The sequence below is a fragment of the Poromitra crassiceps genome (genome assembly GCF_964638095.1).
Source record: "Poromitra crassiceps genome assembly, chromosome: 4".
Lineage (NCBI taxonomy): Eukaryota > Metazoa > Chordata > Actinopteri > Beryciformes > Melamphaidae > Poromitra > Poromitra crassiceps.
The window spans coordinates 39137808-39160109 of record NC_139626.1 but is presented as its reverse complement, the minus strand read 5'-3'; the positions used below and the strand labels follow the sequence as shown (position 1 = coordinate 39160109).

General features: G+C 46.7%; 1 protein-coding gene across 1 annotated transcript in view; it reads left to right on the top strand.

The window, feature by feature from the left end:
- ptprdb (protein tyrosine phosphatase receptor type Db) overlaps positions 1 to 22302 on the top strand; it is a gene marked incomplete at both ends in the record, with an annotated part of 95410 nt that overhangs the window by 25388 nt on the left and 47720 nt on the right. The window contains 9 exons of the mRNA XM_083635095.1: positions 8309 to 8497; positions 12527 to 12544; positions 14296 to 14406; positions 17203 to 17472; positions 17722 to 17831; positions 19820 to 20017; positions 20631 to 20756; positions 21479 to 21626; positions 21811 to 21956. Coding sequence (XP_083491221.1) covers positions 8309 to 8497; positions 12527 to 12544; positions 14296 to 14406; positions 17203 to 17472; positions 17722 to 17831; positions 19820 to 20017; positions 20631 to 20756; positions 21479 to 21626; positions 21811 to 21956 — 1316 coding nt within the window. The remainder of the gene's footprint in view (positions 1 to 8308; positions 8498 to 12526; positions 12545 to 14295; positions 14407 to 17202; positions 17473 to 17721; positions 17832 to 19819; positions 20018 to 20630; positions 20757 to 21478; positions 21627 to 21810; positions 21957 to 22302) is intronic.

The following is a 22302-nucleotide window of genomic DNA, read 5'->3' as shown; positions in this document are numbered from 1 at the left end:
AAAAACAGGTGTGTGTGCAGGTGCAGGTGCAGGTGCACTGCAAATCCAGGCAAATCCACGGAAAATCCAGCGTGCTATTAACTTATAAAGAAGACAGTGTTTGACACGGCGGTTCCCATGAGTGTGACGAGCTGTGAAATGATCCGGATGTTTCACAGTGGAAACGCTGTTAGATGATCTGGATCTCTCACAGTGGAAACACTGTAAGATGATCTGGTTCTCTCACAGTGGAAACGCTGTTAGATGATCTGGATCTCTCACAGTGGAAACACTGTTAGATGATCTGGATCTCTCACAGTGGAAACACTGTAAGATGATCAGGTTCTCTCACAGTGGAAACACTGTAAGATGATCTGGATCTCTCACAGTGGAAACACTGTAAGATGATCTGGATCTCTCACAGTGGAAACGCTGTTAGATGATCTGGTTCTCTCACAGTGGAAACACTGTTAGATGATCTGGTTCTCTCACAGTGGAAACACTGTAAGATGATCTGGATCTCTCACAGTGGAAACACTGTAAGATGATCTGGTTCTCTCACAGTGGAAACGCTTCAAGTCGGAGTGCATCCAAGTCAAACAGTGTGGGGCGAGCGGAGGGCTCCGTCAACACAGGGGGTCTCGAGTTACGCATCTGCTCTGACCTCAGGGGGTTCTTAACTGTTCAGCAGCTCGGTCTCACAAGTACACACACGCATGCCATGCACACACTCTCACACAAACACACATGCACACACTCTAGCAGCTTTGTCCCAAACACACTTTCTGGTGCTATTTACACCTGTCCCAATGATGGATAGCTCCCCAAGGGCTGTGTGTGTCTGTGTGTGTGTGTGTGTGTGTGTGTGGGTGTATGTGTGTGTGTGTGTGTGGTATTATGCGCATCAGCTCATTCAATTCCTCTCCTTTCACTCATGTCACTTTACACCTTGTCACTTGGTTACATCACATTAAATTCACACAATAGCAAAATAGCTCTGTGTTATATATTTCTGTGGATGAGCGCATGTGTGGGTGGGTGCATGTGTGTGTGTGCGCGCGCGTGCGCGTGTGTGTGTGTGTGTGTGTGTGTGTGCGTGTGCGTGCGTGCATGCGCGTGTGTGTGTGCAATTTCATACGCATCCATGCCTGTGTTCTTTGTGTGGTTGTAGGCTCCTGCACGCAACTTTGTGTGCCCACGTTTGGTACTCGGTTTGTGTGTCTTTTTGTGTGTGTTTGTAGAAGAGAAAGCGACACAGAGAGAGAGAGAGAGAGAGAGAGGACCCTCCCACTCTCCTGGCCCTTGCAGGAGCCTGGTGTTGAGGTCGTAGTTGTTTTCCCTTAGTTTTAATTAATACATCATTGTTATAACTTTTACTCTGGCTCTATGACTCCCTCTTTTGTTACTTCCCTGAGCCAGGTGGTAACTTTTGTTGTTGTAAAAGTTAAAACAATAATTTATCAAGTAAAACTAATATAAGGAGGACTAACAAACACAAACTATTACTAACCAAACGAACAGAACAAAAGGGGCATCGGTGAGGAGGCAGAGAGACTGGATGGTTTGAAGCAGAGCCGTGTAGATAGAAGAGTCCCGACATCTCCATTCACTCCAATGGACCAGTTTTTTACTTTCAAGAGTTCCAGGAAGTAAGGTCCTGGATTAAGCAGCACTGTCGAGTTGCAGCAAAATAGACAGTTTGTGTTGTACTCTGAAAGGGTTTCCCCCCCCCCCTTGAATCAAATTGTACATTATCAGCTTTATTTTAGCATGCAAAAGTAGCGCGAGACCCATTCCTGGCTGTTCATTGGCTAATGAGTCTCGCATTTTGGTCCTCCGCTGATGCCACTCTCTCTCTAGAGGACACTAGTTTGAAGGTCCTCTTGAGCCCAATGAGCACACCGGGCACAGGTGCACCAAAATCAGCCCAACGACCCAACTTAGCAGACCTCGGTACCTGAAGGGAGCCATTTACAGTAAGAGGAAGGGAAGAACAGCACAGGAGAACGAACGGGAAGCAGAGACAAACACATGAGTTAGGCTTCAGGGCAGGAGCAACATGGCCGCCACCAGCGCGTTGTGGTGGTGAATGGTGAATGTCGAGGTTGCATGATGGACGCACAGACAGGGAAGATGCACCGCAGTGTAGAGAGTAGAGACATGCATCATCTGGGTAGTACCAATCTAACTGTGCCCAGCGTCCCACCCCAGGTTGATGAAACAGAATGCATTACCGCTGCTTACGAGGGGCTGGCTTTGAAGTGAGCGTTTGCATAATGAAAGCAGAGAGAATCAGGATTATTATGCTCTATGGGTCTCTCTCTCCCTCTCTCTCTCTGTGTTTCTCTCTCCATCTCTCTCTCTCTCTGTGTTTCTCTCTCCATCTCTCTCTCTCTCTCTGTGTTTCTCTCTCCATCTCTCTCTCTCTCTCTCTCTGTTTCTCTCTCCATCTCTCTCTCTCTCTCTCTCTGTGTTTCTCTCTCCATCTCTCTCTCTCTCTCTCTCTCTCTCTCTCTCTCTCTGTTTCTCTCTCCATCTCTCTCTCTCTCTCTCTCTCTCTGTGTTTCTCTCTCCATCTCTCTCTCTCTCTCTCTCTCTCTCTCTCTCTCTCTGTGTTTCTCTCTCCATCTCTCTCTCCCTTGTCCTGTCTGCTTTTCCTCGTCTATTCTGTTCCGTTCTGTCTGCCTAGTTTGCGCGATCGCCCTCTTCTGCCACCCACCCACGCAGCAGACCCACACACACATAAACACACACACACACACACACACACACACACACACACACCTTCTCATCTTGTCGTCCTGGTTTATTGTGTCCGCGTTTCCATTTGTCGGCGTTGTGATTGATTGAAACCGGAGCTGTTAAAAGGCCACACACGCACTCGCACAGCTAGTGTCTCACGACCCGTCGGCTCTGGTTCGATGGGCTAGTACCCGAATTAGCATCTCCCCGGCGCGCTTCAGCGCTAGGATTTCCCGTTAATGAGGCTCTGCGTGGTCGGGAGGGATAAAGTCACAAGGGGTTCTGGGGATAGAAAAAAATTAATAAATAACGGGGAAAAACATAAAAATAGATCGCCTCCTTCATCAAATACAGCACAATCGCACACACACACAGACACACACATACAGTACATACACACACAAAGGCTCGATCACACACACACACACACACACTCCCCCTGCCCATCTGTCCTTTCTCGCCAGGTCTATCTTTATCCACTTTATTATGGATGACTCATAAATCTGACATTTTATCTGGCTGTTTCAGAGTGCAGCCCAGAAGAAAGTTCAGCGTTTGTTTTCAGAATGTGATTGGCTCTGGCCCGCTTTGATTCCGAGGGAGAATACAGTGTCTGTTCATCTTGATTGAGTTCAGCACTCTTTGATTCCCCTCGGCCCCTCCCCTCTTTTAAATCGCCTCACTTCAACTGAATGAAGTCGGCCCACCGCCTTTCATTTCCTTGATCACAGTGAAATGACTCTTCATGTTTCATGTCATTTTGCTGTCTGCGAATTCGCATTTGATTCGCCGTCCCGAAAGGCTGTCTGTCCCGGTGGAAGTGACTTTATTGGACGTCATCTTTTTGATTCATACAGATGGGTGGGGATCTGTGCAGTAGATTCAAACCCGGCGCAATTGTTACCGACGCCCAGCGGAATATAGACACCATTTGATTCTCGATTGATTCTTAGTAGGAGAGCGATTTGCCTTTAGGCTTCCGCCACATAGTTTGTCCGAAATGTTACTTCTTCTGTTTGATCATGCTTTTTGATTCTTCCGGAGGCCTGCCTTGGGGCTGGGGAACTGTTGCAAAATCATATTTCTCAAATAAATTCAAAAATTGGATTCCTCTTCACATGGAACATTTTCCTTTCTAGCTCTTCACCTGGGAAATAGCGTAGCTGCTGATTCAGAGCTTAACCCATGTCCTTCCATGTCTGCAGCATCATGTTACTGAACACAGACGTCTCTTTTGGATGTTATAAGGCGAAAAGCCCTGAGGGCATGCCTCATGCAGTAGGTGAACTGTGTCTGACTCCTGTATTTAACTGTTCCTGCAGTTGGTGAACCGTATCTGACTCCTGTATTTAACTCTTCCTGCAGTAGGTGAACTGTGTCTGACTCCTGTATTTAACTCTTCCTGCAGTCGGTGAACTGTGTCTGACTCATGTATTTAACTCTTCCTGCAGTAGGTGAACCGTATCTGACTCCTGTATTTAACTGTTCCTGCAGTAGGTGAACCATATCTGACTCCTGTATTTAACTCTTCCTGCAGTAGGTGAACCGTATCTGACTCCTGTATTTAACTCTTCCTGCAGTAGGTGAACCGTATCTGACTCCTGTATTTAACTCTTCCTGCAGTCGGTGAACCGTATCTGACTCCTGTATTTAACTATTCCTGCAGTAGGTGAACTGTGTCTGACTCCTGTATTTAACTCTTCCTGCAGTAGGTGAACTGTGTCTGACTCCTGTATTTAACTCTTCCTGCAGTAGGTGAACTGTGTCTGACTCCTGTATTTAACTCTTCCTGCAGTCGGTGAACCATATCTGACTCCTGTATTTAACTCTTCCTGCAGTAGGTGAACTGTGTCTGACTCCTGTATTTAACTCTTCCTGCAGTAGGTGAACTGTGTCTGACTCCTGTATTTAACTCTTCCTGCAGTCGGTGAACCGTATCTGACTCCTGTATTTAACTCTTCCTGCAGTCGGTGAACCGTATCTGACTCCTGTATTTAACTCTTCCTGCAGTAGGTGAACTGTGTCTGACTCCTGTATTTAACTCTTCCTGCAGTCGGTGAACTGTGTCTGACTCCTGTATTTAACTCTTCCTGCAGTAGGTGAACCGTATCTGACTCCTGTATTTAACTCTTCCTGCAGTCGGTGAACCGTATCTGACTCCTGTATTTAACTCTTCCTGCAGTAGGTGAACTGTGTCTGACTCCTGTATTTAACTCTTCCTGCAGTAGGTGAACCGTATCTGACTCCTGTATTTAACTCTTCCTGCAGTCGGTGAACCGTATCTGACTCCTGTATTTAACTCTTCCTGCAGTCGGTGAACTGTGTCTGACTCCTGTATTTAACTCTTCCTGCAGTAGGTGAACCGTATCTGACTCCTGTATTTAACTCTTCCTGCAGTCGGTGAACCGTATCTGACTCCTGTATTTAACTCTTCCTGCAGTAGGTGAACTGTGTCTGACTCCTGTATTTAACTCTTCCTGCAGTCGGTGAACTGTGTCTGACTCCTGTATTTAACTCTTCCTGCAGTAGGTGAACTGTGTCTGACTCCTGTATTTAACTCTTCCTGCAGTCGGTGAACCGTATCTGACTCCTGTATTTAACTCTTCCTGCAGTCGGTGAACCGTATCTGACTCCTGTATTTAACTCTTCCTGCAGTAGGTGAACTGTGTCTGACTCCTGTATTTAACTCTTCCTGCAGTAGGTGAACTGTGTCTGACTCCTGTATTTAACTCTTCCTGCAGTAGGTGAACTGTGTCTGACTCCTGTATTTAACTCTTCCTGCAGTAGGTGAACTGTGTCTGACTCCTGTATTTAACTCTTCCTGCAGTCGGTGAACCGTATCTGACTCCTGTATTTAACTCTTCCTGCAGTCGGTGAACCGTATCTGACTCCTGTATTTAACTCTTCCTGCAGTAGGTGAACTGTGTCTGACTCCTGTATTTAACTCTTCCTGCAGTAGGTGAACTGTGTCTGACTCCTGTATTTAACTCTTCCTGCAGTAGGTGAACTGTGTCTGACTCCTGTATTTAACTCTTCCTGCAGTAGGTGAACCGTATCTGACTCCTGTATTTAACTCTTCCTGCAGTCGGTGAACCGTATCTGACTCCTGTATTTAACTCTTCCTGCAGTCGGTGAACTGTGTCTGACTCCTGTATTTAACTCTTCCTGCAGTAGGTGAACTGTGTCTGACTCCTGTATTTAACTCTTCCTGCAGTCGGTGAACCGTATCTGACTCCTGTATTTAACTCTTCCTGCAGTCGGTGAACTGTGTCTGACTCCTGTATTTAACTCTTCCTGCAGTCGGTGAACTGTGTCTGACTCCTGTATTTAACTCTTCCTGCAGTAGGTGAACTGTGTCTGACTCCTGTATTTAACTCTTCCTGCAGTAGGTGAACTGTGTCTGACTCCTGTATTTAACTCTTCCTGCAGTAGGTGAACTGTGTCTGACTCCTGTATTTAACTCTTCCTGCAGTAGGTGAACTGTGTCTGACTCCTGTATTTAACTCTTCCTGCAGTAGGTGAACTGTGTCTGACTCCTGTATTTAACTCTTCCTGCAGTAGGTGAACTGTGTCTGACTCCTGTATTTAACTCTTCCTGCAGTAGGTGAACTGTGTCTGACTCCTGTATTTAACTCTTCCTGCAGTAGGTGAACTGTGTCTGACTCCTGTATTTAACTCTTCCTGCAGTAGGTGAACCGTGTCTGACTCCTGTATTTAACTCTTCCTGCAGTAGGTGAACTGTGTCTGACTCCTGTATTTAACTCTTCCTGCAGTAGGTGAACTGTGTCTGACTCCTGTAATTAACTCTTCCTGCAGTAGGTGAACTGTGTCTGACTCAGAGTCCTGCACCGGGTCGGGGTTCCGCGGGGGCCCCGCCGGGTACCCGCAAAAAAACGCGGGGGGCGGGTAAAAAATACACTTCTGTAAATTGGTGGGTCGGGCGGCGGGTAAAAATTAATAAATGCGGACGGGCGGCGGGTGGAACAACGACAACGTATGAGCCTTGTGTGTTTTTCTGTTACACTCAGATGGAGGCAGGGGGTGTGTCTGGCAGGCAGGGGGTGTGTCTGGCAGGGTGTGTCTGGCAGCTGGTCTGACTCGAACAGGAGAAAAGTTTCTGACCACGTTTTCGCAGTTTGTTTACATAACCGGCATCGTTTCAAGTATGCGCATACTGTGCAATGTGTGACGCTATATGGACTGCACAAAACATTAAAAACTCAGCTGCGGTCAAGGTGATTGATTGGAGACAATACGAGTCGGACAGATAATATAGTAGGCTAACGTTAGCTTCCAGTCAAACATACACACTGGCTGTTTTCATAGCAACAGGCAAGAACATGTCATGGATGGATAGCGTGAAAGTGGAGAGGTCTCATCCCAACGTGGATTTACGTTCCTCCAACAGCAATCATAAAGGCAGTATGGATTATACCGGACATATTGGAAATAGCTGGTAAGTCACTTTGCTTGCTGTAACTGTCTGTGTGTCTGATAGCAGAGCTATCCAGCTGGTTAGTGAGCTAGCAGCTGCTAAAAGCTAATTAACGTACATCAGCTGACGAGTCTCGGCCAGAAAGACTGCTGTTCGCCTCTCGTGTGAAACGGTGGCAGTTTCGTTTGGTTCACTACAAAATGTTTGCACTGCAGATTAACGGTTATTATATATATGCGGTTCCGGGTCGGGGGGCGGGTCTCATGTCTGCGGGGCGGGGTGGGTTGCGGTACTGATTGATCATATGTGCGGGTTCGCGGAGCGGGGTCGGTACTGCACGTCGCGGGGCCGGGCGGAACCGGGTCTTGAAAATCAGACCCGCGCAGGACTCTGGTCTGACTCCTGTATTTAACTCTTCCTGCAGTAGGTGAACTGTGTCTGACTCCTGTATTTAACTCTTCCTGCAGTAGGTGAACCGTGTCTGACTCCTGTATTTAACTCTTCCTGCAGTAGGTGAACTGTGTCTGACTCCTGTATTTAACTCTTCCTGCAGTAGGTGAACTATGTCTGACTCCTGTATTTAACTCTTCCTGCAGTAGGTGAACTGTGTCTGACTCCTGTATTTAACTCTTCCTGCAGTCGGTGAACTGTGTCTGACTCCTGTATTTAACTCTTCCTGCAGTAGGTGAACCATATCTGACTCCTGTATTTAACTCTTCCTGCAGTTGGTGAACTGTGTCTGACTCCTGTATTTAACTCTTCCTGCAGTCGGTGAACTGTGTCTGACTCCTGTATTTAACTCTTCCTGCAGTCGGTGAACTGTGTCTGACTCCTGTATTTAACTCTTCCTGCAGTCGGTGAACTGTGTCTGACTCCTGTATTTAACTCTTTCTGCAGTCGGTGAACCGTATCTGACTCCTGTATTTAACTCTTCCTGCAGTAGGTGAACTGTGTCTGACTCCTGTATTTAACTCTTTCTGCAGTCGGTGAACCGTATCTGACTCCTGTATTTAACTCTTCCTGCAGTAGGTGAACCGTATCTGACTCCTGTATTTAACTCTTCCTGCAGTAGGTGAACTGTGTCTGACTCCTGTATTTAACTCTTCCTGCAGTAGGTGAACTGTGTCTGACTCCTGCATTTAACTCTTCCAGAGGACCAGCTGCCCTCGGGGTTTCCCACCATAGACATGGGTCCCCAGCTGAAGGTGGTGGAGCGCTCCCGGACCGCCACCATGCTCTGCGCCGCCAGCGGCAACCCTGACCCGGAAATCACCTGGTTCAAGGATTTCCTGCCGGTCAACACGTCCAATAACAACGGGCGAATCAAGCAGCTCCGCTCAGGTAACCCACGTGTTTGATCCCTCCAGTCCCCTCCACCCTGCTCTTTATTTCCTCTCTTAAAGCCCCCCCCTGACATCTTGACTATAGCCACAATGTTCGAGAAATACCTTTTGGCAAATAACTTAATTTTGTGCTCAAATTTAGGAATTTGAGTTAGTTGTAAGATGAAGTATGAACTATAGTCAGGGGTATAGTGGTAAATACAGAGGTGAGTAGTTTACCCACCTTGTTTCCCCTCATTGATTGATACAGTTAATCTGAAAATAGGCGAGTAAACCCTCAGCCTCATTTCAAAGAGGTAGGTCAACTGTGTTGTGTTTACCCCCCGCTATAGTCATATCATACGTAATATGTCAATTAGATTCTGACTCAGGACGAGCTAGCATGTTATTAACTAGCTACTGTAGCTAGCTGTTAGCTACGTTAGCTAAGCCTGCTGCCTGTTGCCTGCCGGCTCAAAACGCCACTGACGTGACTGGAACACTAGATGGTTAGAAATTACGAGTCACGCCGACTTCAATGGTCCATTTTGAAATCTGCTGCCTGCTTGTTGAGAATTCTGCAAAGGTAATGCAGCCCTCCCTAAACTGCGGAGGAACGCCGTCTGTTAATTTCCGGCGTAGCTCACGCCGTTTCTCCGGGCGTAGCTTACGCAAACTGCGTAGCACGGAATCAGATGACGTGTGACGATACACTGCAGCAGGCGCTCACAATTTAGAACGTTTGAAAAAGAACAGTTAACCGTTAAAGAGGTAGAAACACTGACTTGGAGGGGGCTTTAAGTTGGTTTCTTCCTTCTTTGGTTTGATCCCTATTCTCTCTGGGCCCTCTGTCTACATCCACTCCCTCCCTCCCTCCCTCCCTGCTTCTATCTCTCCCTCCCACCCGTCTCTCTCCCTTTTTCTCTTCCCACAATGCTTCAGTTTCTCTTGCCCTCGTTCACCCTTTCCTTATCCGCACTCCTTCTGCCGTGGTTCTTGGCCGTGTTCCTCAGCTGCTCCTCTCTGCTCCCGTGGTATGAGTTGACTGTGTGTGGTTGCCAACCTCCTAAACTCTTCAAGGCCTTAAGAAAAAAAAAGAATCCGGCGCCGGCCTCCCAACTCTCTCTCTGCTTTTCTCCGAACTCCCTGAGGTCTTCCTATGCAAATCACCATCATGAAAGGTTTACCTTTTTTCGCTGCGCTTTAAAAAAAAACCCTCCTAAAGTCATTTGAAGGATATGCTTTCATATCTCAAGAAATGCCTCCATTGAAAAGTATTTGCATGGAGTCCAAAAGCTCCGTGAGCCGAGGTGATGGTGGTACGCATGGCAGGAACGGCCTCTCCACGGTATCTCACTGCTGTGACTAAATGATCAAATGAACTTCTCTTTCTTCATTTCCATGGATTCGAAAGCGCGTCGCGCGCAGCGCGCGCGAGCGTCGACACCGACTCACAGACGTGCTATCCATGTTATTCGTAGAAACACATTGACCGACCTTGTTGCATTCAAAGAGAAAGAAATGTCCAAAACCAAGTACGAAATTCTGTTGCGGTCAGCCATTCAATCCTTCTCCTGTTTCCTATAGCCACAGTAGTGTGTGAGATCGCCACATGCTCTAGCTAAGACCCCCCTCCCTCCTCCTCAGTCCTCCTCCTGCTTCCAGGGTCCAACTCTGGACCCCCAAACCCCCTCTGGACCCCCCCACACCCCCTCTCCTTGTGATTGGACACCCTACTCTCTGGCTTATTTATGACTGGATTACAACCCCCCTGCTTCCGCCCCCGTTTTCATCTCTGGCTCAACCCTGTTCAGGCTCCCCTCTTTGACCTTTATGGAGAGAGAGAAAAAAAAAAGTTAGCAATCGTTACAACTCCAAATGTCAACACAAATATTTGGTATTTTAGTCTTGCTCTTCTATGTGATGATTACACAAATAGATCATGATGTTCTAGCCTTGACTTTTACAACTTCAATCGATAATCGATATCCTTGACCTTTTAGGACTTCCAGTACTGTTCAAGGTGTTTCTACTAAATCAACTCCTCTGTGTAACCAGTGCTTCCGATTGTAATGCCATGTCTATGCTGTTTCTTTTCTCTTTGTATCTTTTTAACCACAGAGTCCTTTGGTAAGTGCTTTCTGTTCCGAGGCCCACACCCTCACTCTGTCTATCTTTCCCTCTTCTACACTCTAATGTTGCTATACTGTTGCTGCTGCTGCTGCTCACCTCTTTACGATACGGAGCTGTTATTAAAATGCATGGCATGCATTTTACTAACGCTCACACAGATGATATGTCACACAGACGCACGCGCACTCACACACTCTTAAGTAGTGTAACCCAGACGCTGCACACAGGATGCACGCACAGACACACACACACACACACACACACACACACACACACACACACACACACACACACACACACACACACACACACACACGTTTCTGTCACCCTAGAGGTAGCTGGCCTCACCCTCACCTGTGCACCTACACCCTTCCCACACACAAAAAGTAATAACTTTCTCCCCACACTCACCTATTTACTCCTCCGCTCCTGCACTTATTCAATCACTCTCTTTTCCCCACTCACTCACTCACTCACTCAATCACTCTCTCTCTCTCCCCTCTGCTGTATAGAGTTACCAGTCAATACGCCATCAGCTCCAGATGGCTGGTAGCTAGGATAGTGGAGCCAGTGTTAGAAAATCAATGGTTACTAGGTTTCATGACTGTACACTGTATATACTGAGTCCTGCTCACCTGAATACTACTGCGTAGATGTAAAGGATTGAGTGTCCATGTATATTTGAGTTTTTTTTTTTTCTCCTTCGGCATAGTTTACCCAGGCAAATTCGGAAGAAAAACTCCACCTTTTGAATACTCTTACAGTGTTATAAATCATCAATCTGTCATGTTCAATGCATTCCATGAATATTTTTAGTTTACCTTATTTGATGTACCGACATTCCCTCAACCTGCCCCGAGTCAGTGATTTCCTACATTTCCCAGAATGCCTTTCAACAACGCTCACGGAAGTCGCCTGGACTTGTTGCATTCACTACATACGGTATAGGCCGGTGAGAGCGATAGCGATAGCAGAGCGAGAGGTCTTCCCATTTAGAAACTGCTAGAGTTTGCGACTGCATTGCATTCTGGTGTATTGATGATGCAGAGAAATTGATATCTCTTCTATGATGGATTTCTCCTTGCGTGGTTGTTGAGCATCAGGGCAAAATGGCGAGACGAGACAGACGCCCTGCGCTCTTTTGTTTTGAGCGACTGTCTGACACCAGATAGCTATACAGTAAAGAATGTTCTGCTGTCAAACTCCAACGTAGCTGTGCTGCTAGTATCTCGTATGCTTGACCCGGTCATCTGTCGGAATAAGGAAAACACCACAGTAACAGTTTTAACGTGTTTTCGGGTGGATCTTTCCTTCGAGAATACAGTTGACTTATTACACAATCTAGTATGTGCTGTGTACGACGTTGCTAAATGCAGCACACTACTCTTGGAAAGCGTCCATCCAAAAGAGCAGAATGAGAGTAAGTCCATCCTTGCGTTTTCGACCCGTGTGGCGGAGGCAGAAGTCGACGCTCGAGGCAGTTAGTATGCTGAGACCCAGTTCAGAGACCCGCACCACTCCCCCGGAGGACTAGTGCTGTGCAGACATGTCCTAGACTAGTGCAGCGTAGACACCTCCCCATCTGCCCCCTGCTGCAAGTCAATGAAGTCAAATCAATAACCCATCTCCTTATGTCTGTCACTCTGTCTATCTCTCTCAGGCTTATTCTGCCTTTATTTACATTATTTATTCTGTCTTTCTCTCTCACTTTTTCTTTGCCTCTCTCTCTCACTCTCTAAGGATCTGTATATTGAGTCTTTCGCTCTAAAAATTTGATTCTTCTCCTCCCCAAACCCCCCCCCCCCTCCCCCTTTTTTCAGTATCCCACCCTCCTTCTCCCCTCCCTCCTCCCTGTGGTACTAACATTTTCTTCTTCTTCTTCCTCTCTAATCTCGTGCATTCATTGTCCACTCAGGTGGCACGCCCATACGAGGTAAGACCTGCCGGGAGGGACCGACACCACTACAGTGGCCTGATTCCATTCCAACCCCGCTAGTCTTTTTCCTCACTTCTCTCGCAGATCTGAAAAGCTGTGGTTGGGTTAATGAGTATGGGATTAGTCACCAGGCCGCTGTTGTTCCCTCAGCGGGTTTACGCACTGAGACTCGGCCATAGTGTTAATACCCATCCAAGCTGCTTCAGATCTGGAAGAAGTGCGTGGCCATAGCGGCCAGAGGGGGGTATTGGAATCGAGCAAGCAATTTCATTCTACACTGACTTTTTAATCGCCTCTCATCTTCCGTCATCTCTCCATCCCTCCATTCCTCCATTTTAACTTCACCTGCATTTACTTCCGTAACCCGGAAATCGCCATCGCTGCCTTCCTCTCCTCCTCCATCTCCCCATTTCATCTTGTTTTAACTTCCACTTCGCTTGTTTTTTACCACGTCTGCTTCGTTTTTCCCGTCTTTGGCTTGTTGTGTTTTTACGGCTTGGGTTTTACTTCTCTGTTGCTTAGTTTGAGGTGACGACGCAAACTTTTCCTCCGTTTGGGTTGGTTCTTTTCTTTTCATTTGGTTGTTATGGTTATTTTTTTTGTGGGCCTGAGTTTGTTTCCTTCTTTCTTATTGTGGGAGAGGGGGGTCTTGACCTGATCTTGACCCCTCCTCTCCTACTACCCCGTCTATACCCGCCCAATCAAACGCCCCCATTTTGTTTTTCCCTCCCAGCTGTTATGCGCTCAGCCTGAAACGTCCAGATGGCGAAGACTCAGGCACACTTACAGAGATGCTCGCGCGCACACACACACACACACACACACGTGCACACACGCGCGCGCACACACACAAAGCACACAAGCACACAATTTATTCTTTTTTTTTTACCATTCAAAACCCAAATTATTTTCTCTTTTCTCTCTCATTACTGACAAAAAGCCCCAAACAACCACTTTTTTGATAAAGTTTTTTATGGGCGCTTTTTTGCCTTTACCACACCATCTGTAAAAAAAAAAAAAAAACTCTTGTTGACTTTTTTGACAGTTTTTCTATTTTCAGGGAGTGAGAAAGCATCGGTCCCTTTCCAAGGCTTTGCGTATGTCGTTCCTTTTTTTTTTCCTATCTGTTGGCCTTGATGGAGGTTGGTTGATGTCTTTACCTCCTTAATGGGTGGGTCTTAAATGACATCACACTCCTGATCCCATTGGTGGATTCTAACTGGGTTGGGGGTTATCTTATTGCCATGGCAATAGCTTGGTCCAATTTTATCCTTGCAAACTAAAAGAATAACTTTGTTTGAACTCCCTAATATATGTATCTCAATTTGCAGCGAAGACTTTTCAAAATACTGTATTGTGTGACTGGATTACTCAACATTTTTGGCTGGTTTGTTTATTTGTGTCTGGCTTGCATGAAGAACATTATCCGTTTTTTGTAGGCTTTCTATCCTATCAGAGCATTTTCCTTTTTTCTTTTAATTTCCAAATAAGGCAGCTGCCCCTTGTTTTGGGCAGATTTTTGCTGACAATGGTAGAAACTTGTTACAGTAATGTCTCCCCATCAATTTGCCCCCCCCCCCTTTCTTACCCCAGAGTTCAGCTTGTTTTGTCTGTCTCTCTCTCTCTCTCTCTCTCTCTCTCTCTCTCTCTCTGTCTCTCTCCCTCCCTCCCTCCCACCCTCTCTCTCTCTCTGTCTCTCTCTCTCTCTCTCTCTCTCTCTCTCTCCACCCCTCCCTTCTTCTATCCAGGTGCCCTCCAGATCGAGCTGAGTGAGGAGTCAGACCAGGGGAAGTATGAGTGTGTTGCCACCAACAGCGATGGGACACGCTATTCCACCCCAGCCAACCTCTATGTCAGAGGTGAGGGAGGGGGGGATAACAGCCAAACTGGCAACCTGCTCTCGTAGAACCACACTTTTAAGTACAGCACTTCAATTTTAGCGTTACTGGATTTATTTATTTATTTTACATCGCGGTTAATAAAAATGATCTCTTAGGGTTGTGCCTTTATCAAGTTAATGATGTCATGAAACCTGCTGTGTTATATTCTTTGCCATAAAGCCAGATAGTACCAAGTCGTAAAGCAAGGCGGGTGTTAAATGGGAGACGCCTTTACTTCCATTGAGGGAGGGCTGCATGTCTCACCCAGGCTATTCATCTCTCCACTCTCCCTTCTTAGCCTTTAGACCTCAGAGAGAAACCAAATCACTGTCTGCTTCACCCCAAATCTGACAGGCAGCTCACTTCCCAGTCACTATGGCCTTCTCACACTCAAAGACACAGACACACACTCAAATACACAGACACACATTCAAATACACAGACACACTCAAATACACACACACACACACACACACACACACACACACACACACACACACACACGCACTCATATACACAGACACACACTCAAATACACAGACACACACAAATACACAGACACACACACACAAATACATAGACACACACACAAATACATATACACACACACAAATACACAGACACACACACACAAATACATAGACACACACACAAATACATAGACACACACACAAATACATAGACACACACACAAATACACAGACACACACTCAAATATACAGTACACACACACACACTCAAATACACAGACACACTCAAATACACAGACACACACTCAAATACACAGACACACACAAATACACAGACACAAACTCAAATACACAGACAGACACACACAAATACACGGACACACACTCAAATACACAGACACACACTCAAATACACAGACACACACTCAAATACACAGACACACACAAATACATAGACACACACACAAATACACAGACACACACACAAATACACAGACACACACTCAAATACACAGACATACACAAATACACAGACACACACTCAAATACACAGACACACACAAATACACAGACACACACTCAAATACACAGACACACACAAATACACAGACACACACTCAAATACACAGACACACACAAATACACAGACACACACTCAAATTCACAGACACACACAAATACACAGACACACACTCAAATACACAGACATACACAAATGTACAGACACACACTCAAATACACAGACACACACAAATACACAGACACACTCTCAAATACACAGACACACTCTCAAATACACAGACACACTCTCAAATACACAGACACACTCTCAAATACACAGACACACTCTCAAATACACAGACACACACAAATACCCAACAAATGTTTGAATCTCGGAGACGGAGATGTTTTTGTTCCCGGGGCTCTTTGCTCTGTTGTCTGCCCGTCGAAAAGACATCAACAACAACAACAACGGCTTTAACGTTAAGCTTTTTTCTGTTTTACATCACATCCCTGTTTATTCAGTGCACCTTAAGAATAGATACAAAAAAGTGACAAAAATCCAATTTCTTTAGTTTTTCCAAAGAAAATTCACATCAAAAGTGAATTTATCAAGAGTTCATTCATAACTGTCATCTACACTTTGCTGACGTCAGGTAGTACTATCAAATTTCTACCCCATTTCAACCAATCATATCACGACATGACGGCTGTCAATCAATCATCATTACGAGGGGAAAATTCTGAGCAGGCGAGATGGCTGCCTACTAGTGCCTACATGGGCAGACTTTTCTATCCCATAAATGTTAATATTAGGCCAATAATTATGTAACACAACGGTAATGTCTTCATTTAATGTGGAATGCAAAGGACATCTAACTGGCTCGTTAAACTCGCATTCCAGGAATATTGTTATTTACCACGGCTCTTACGCCTTCAAACTGGAAGCCTTCCGCTAACACACTGACTGTAGCTTCTCTCTTTCTCCTCTGTCCGCGTCTCTGGCTCTGTCTCTCTCTCTCTCTCTCTCTCTCTCTCTCTCTCTCTGGCTCTCTCTCTCTCTCTCTCTGCCTCCCATCTCTTCTCTGACGTGTTTTCCGTTTGCTTCTCTCTCTCCTCTCTCTCTCTCCTTTTCTCTTCCTCCTCCCGCCGCTCCTCTCCTCTCCAGAGCTGCGAGAAGGTTGGTATATACAGTGATGACTTTTGGAGTGGCTTTTGGAGCCTTTTGTCTTTCCCTTCCTTCCATCTAGCTGCCATCATGTGCTCGTGCCTCTGCTTTATGTGCAGCATTGATGCTTTGAACCTGCCTGTGCAGTTTGCTCCCTTTGAGATCAACTGTACCCTGTGTACTTGTTTTTGTGTGTGTGTGTGTGTGTGTGTGTGTGTGTGTGTGTGTGTGTGTGTGTGTGTGTGTGTGTGTGTCTGTGTGTGTGTGTGTGTGTGTGTGTGTGTGTGTGTGTGTGTGTGTGTGTGTGTGTGTGTGTGTGTGTGTGTGTGCGTGCGTGCGTGTGTGTGCATGTGTGTTTTGCTGTGAGTATCTTTTGTGTTTCACTTCATCAAATATTGAATGGTGCACACCTTAAAAAAACACCATGAATAAAACATTTTGATATCACACACTGGTGTGACTATCTGTGTTTTTCCGTGCTTTCAAAGCCTGAACACCCATGTAACTTGTCCCATCCAGAAGCACGAAAATCAAATCCCTAACAGTAATCTACACTGCAGTGCATAATATAAACTGATTGTACACATCACGCGAAAGCGCTCGCTAACCGTCTCTCTCTTCCCCGCGGTCCCACAGTGCGCCGTGTCCCGCCGCGCTTCTCCATCCCCCCCGCCGACAGCGAGATCATGCCGGGGGGCAACGTCAACATCACCTGCGTGGCGGTGGGCTCCCCCATGCCGTACGTGAAGTGGATGCTGGGCGCGGAGGACCTGACGCCCGAGGACGACATGCCCATCGGCCGCAACGTCCTGGAGCTGACCGACGTGCGGCAGTCCAACAACTACACCTGCGTGGCCATGTCCACGCTGGGCGTGATCGAGGCCGCGGCGCAGATCATCGTCAAAGGTGGGTCGCCGGGTCGATGGGCACGGGTGCGAGGAGGCCGTGGGGCACTGTCCTAGAGGGGGGGGGGGGGGGGTACTGGTGGTGGGCAGGGGTGCTCATGCATGTGCAACAAAGAGAAGAAGAGACTACTGTAAGTGACGGGTTGACTTTGCCTCAAAGCGATTTCCGCTACAAATGAGTTATAAAGTAACCCTCACTGTCTCTCTCTCGCTCTCTCTCTCTTTCATGCTCTCTCTCTCTCTCTCTCAGCTCTGCCCAAGGCTCCTGGCACTCCTGTGGTGACAGAGAGAACTGCAACAAGCATTACTCTCACTTGGGACTCTGGCAACCCTGAACCTGTGTCCTATTACATCATACAGGTGAGTTCCAGACAGACACACAGACAGACACACACACACACACACACACACACACACACACACACACACACACACACACACACACACACACACACACACACACACACACACACACACACACATACACACACACACACACACACACACACACACACACACACACACGCACACCAGAGGTTGTGTTAGACTTTCTCGTTGTCTGACAGACAGGGTCGTGAACATTCTGTCATACTCTATTACTGTATTACCTGTGTTGAATTGACAGACAGCCGTCAGATTTTTCTGTCATTGTTACAAAGAAAATGATAAAAGATGGAAAATGTTCGGCTAACGCGACCACTGACAGACACACACACACACACACACACACACACACACACACACACACACACACACACACACACACACACACACACACACACACACACACACACACACATCAAATGTTGCACTCACCCAAGTACATTAATAACATAAATAACGATTGAATCAGCCTAATCACATTCTCGCTAATAGAGATGTGGACAAGTCCTCCTAATCTCCCAAATGACATTCTCTTGTTGAATATGGACATTATTATGGACATAGTATGGACACTTCTCTTGTTGAATATGGACATTATTATGGACATAGTATGGACACTTCTCTTGTTGAATATGGACATTATTATGGACATAGTATGGACACTTCTCTTGTTGAATATGGACATTATTATGGACATAGTATGGACACTTCTCTTGTTGAATATGGACATTATTATGGACATAGTATGGACACTTCTCTTGTTGAGTATGGACATTATTATGGACATAGTATGGACACTTCTCTTGTTGAATATGGACATTATTATGGACATAGTATGGACACTTCTCTTGTTGAATATGGACATTATTATGGACATAGTATGGACACTTCTCTTGTTGAATATGGACATTATTATGGACATAGTATGGACACTTCTCTTGTTGAATATGGACATTATTATGGACATAGTATGGACACTTCTCTTGTTGAATATGGACATTATTATGGACATAGTATGGACACTTCTCTTGTTGAGTATGGACATTATTATGGACATAGTATGGACACTTCTCTTGTTGAATATGGACATTATTATGGACATAGTATGGACACTTCTCTTGTTGAATATGGACATTATTATGGACATAGTATGGACACTTCTCTTGTTGAGTATGGACACTTCTTCACCCACAGGAACAAATTGACGAACTTTAGCGCCAAATAGAACCTAAGTAGCAGCTCCGTCCATATAAAGCTGCACTGAGCAACATTAGAACTTGTGCTTCTCCTGTCCCTTTTAGTATCCTTTGCTATTTAGCAAAAGCATCAGAGATCAGCTGGGTTGCTAAACATGAGCATAATATGGGCACTGTACTGCCGTCACGCTATATGAATTCTGCTATTGAACCATGCGTAGTTTAGCCTGGTAAACTCACATTCTGTGTCGTTCTGCTGTTCCGTCTGGACTCCAAGCTGTCCACAGTTGTTTCAGTGGGTGGGAGTACTTGCCTTGACAGACAACTCCTTCAGCCAATCACCGCCGCCAAATCCAGTCCTTCAGCCAATCAGCATCGGATCCAGTCAAATCCAAATCCACTTAGAAGAAACTCCGCTGGTGCATTTCTTGTTAGATTGTTGTTATTGGGTCTCTTTCTGCAATAACTGCACTTACGGCAAACTCTACGAACGTTAGTGATACCGCTCGCTGCTTGCGGAGCCGCAGAGCAGAGCCATGGGAGCAGCCATTATTTTTTTTTTGCCAGCGGCGTCCCTGATTGGCCCGTGTATTTTGTCATTTTCTGAAAACGCCCACCCCGGGCCGGAGGCCGGACGGAACAGCAGAACGACACAAAGTGAGGTCACGTGATCCGGATGGTTTAGCACGCTATGCATAGTTGGCTAGCTGCAACAAACTGAAAAAGGTCCCTCCTCCCTCCCTTTCTGTCTCTCCGGCACCTCTCCAGCACCGCTCCAAAGGCTCGGAGGACCCCTACAAAGAGATCGACGGCATCGCCACCACGCGCTACAGCGTGGGCGGCCTCAGCCCCTACTCCCACTACGACTTCCGGGTGGCGGCGGTCAACACCATCGGCCAGGGCCCGTCCAGCGAGGTGGTGGAGGCCCGCACGGCCGAGCAGGCGCCCTCCTCGCCCCCGAGACAGGTCAGGGAGAGCGTCGGAGTGGATAAAGCAGATATTATCACGTTAGGTTTAAACGCCTCATGAAACATACTGGTACAGCATGGGGTCACCGTTAAGAATACACATTTTCCAGGAGGTAAAAGCAATGGGAGTTAATTTAATGGGGACTTTAAATGACAATGTTAACACGCATATGAGTGAATTTAAATGAATCATGAATTTCCCTTGAATAAAATCTGTTTTGATTATTCAAGGAGAGTCTGGTAATGTAGCACAGCACCTCATACCGATTTCCCTTTGATTGAATCTTTGATTTGATATTTGTCCTGTTGCAAAGTACTGTATATAATTATATACTGTACAATGTTAGAAAAACGAGTTGATTTCACCTTCACTCTGAGTCATTGTGTTCGTTTCCCTCAGAAACACCTCACATAATTGACTGTTGATTAACTGCCTCTTGTTCTGATTAACACGCCAGCATTTTGCATAAATCTTAATTGCATTCTGTAATTTACAAGCACAGGTCTCAAATTCTCCCCCCTGTTATCAGCCTGGGTCTCAACAAAATGAGCTGCAGTGAAGTTTCAGTACATGTCATCACTGACACTTTTCCCTGCTGTTTGGGCTCCAGGTCAGAGGTCGCATGCTGAGCACCACCACAGCCATCATCCACTGGGACGAGCCAGAGGAGGCCAACGGACAGGTGGTGGGCTACAGAGTGTACTACACCTCTGACAACACTCTGCCAGTCAACCAGGTGTGGCCCTCACTGTGTGTGTGTGTGTGTGTGTGTGTGTGTGTGTGTGTGTGTGTGTGTGTGTGCGTGCGCGTGCGCGTGCGCGTGCGCGTGCGTCTGCGTCTGCGTGTGCGTGTGCGTGTGCGTGTGCGCGCGCGCGTGCGTGCGTGTGTGTGTGTCATACCTGCCAACACTTTTTGTGGGAGTCTCCCTATTTTTAAGCCTTTGCTCCCGATTGATAATTTCTCTCATTAATCACCTGTAGTAACACATCTTGATAGGTTCACTGACCTCAAGAATGAGAATGGCTTCTATGGCGTAGTCTGTCTCCCTTTTACAGATAAGGGTAGTGCAAGCATTTTTCGACAAGGCAGCATAAAATGACAGAACAACGGATCACATCACTGACAGAGTTTCCACCTGACAGACAATGGGTGTGTGTGCGTGCGTGCGTGCGTGCGTGCGTGCTTGCGTGTGTGTGTGTGTGTGCATGCATTTGCCGATAGCCCAGAAAATCTCCCTCGTTTTTCACAGCCTAATGTTGGCAGGTATGGCCTGTGTGGGAGGATGACTTTACTCTGCTACTTTGGTCCTTTGTGTCCTTTGTCCACTGATTAGGACAACACTGACTGGTCTCTCTCTGTGTGTGTGTGTGTGTGTGTGGGGGGGGGGGGGGCGTGGGTGTGTGCGTGCGTGCGTGCGTGCGTGCGTGTGTGTGCATCCATGTGTATTGTGCTGTGCAGTGGGAGAAACAGATGGTGCGCAGCGCGAACTTCATCACCATCCAGGGTCTGATTCCTAACAAGACCTATTACATCAGAGTCCTGGCCTTCACCTCTGTAGGGGATGGACCCCTGTCCCAGGACCTGCAGATCATAGCTAAGACTGGAGGTAGGAGAGTGTGTGTGCATGTGTGTGTGTGTGTGTGTGTGCGTGCGTGTGTGTGTGTGTGTGTGTGTGTGTGTGAGAGAGCGAGAGAGAGAAACGACACTTAAAACCATCAACTGAATGTATAAGACTGAAGGAAAGAATTACTTTGCCGTTGCTAATCGTGTCTTTCCCCAACTGTCTTTAGTTCCGTCCCAGCCGTCAGACTTTAAGGGCGAGGCCAAGTCGGAGACCAGCATCCTGCTGTCCTGGGTGGCTCCGCCCCAGAGCGGCCCCGACAACCAGATCACAGGATACGAACTGGTCTACCGCCGCACCGACGACACAGAGGAGGTGAGGCGGGAGGGGCCGAGGGCCTGGACTAGTAAACTCATTTACCCCTTTTCCAAACACATGCGCGGGCCTGGCCTGGCGCGGCTGGGATTTGCATTTCCATTAGGGCTACCCCGCTTGAAGGGTGTGTCTTTAACCGATGACGCGCCTGTGGGAAAGCAGCGGGCTGTATACATCGTGGCTGTGACTACTGGTGGATAAACATTTCATTTCCTCTCAGTTCCTCACAATAAAAAGCCTTCCGTTAACTGGTCAGTGTGCAAAGCTTTTAATATGAAGCAGCAGCAGCAGGAAATCTTTTCATCAGCAGTAACATAACACGCCTCCGATACGGCTGAAAGCGACC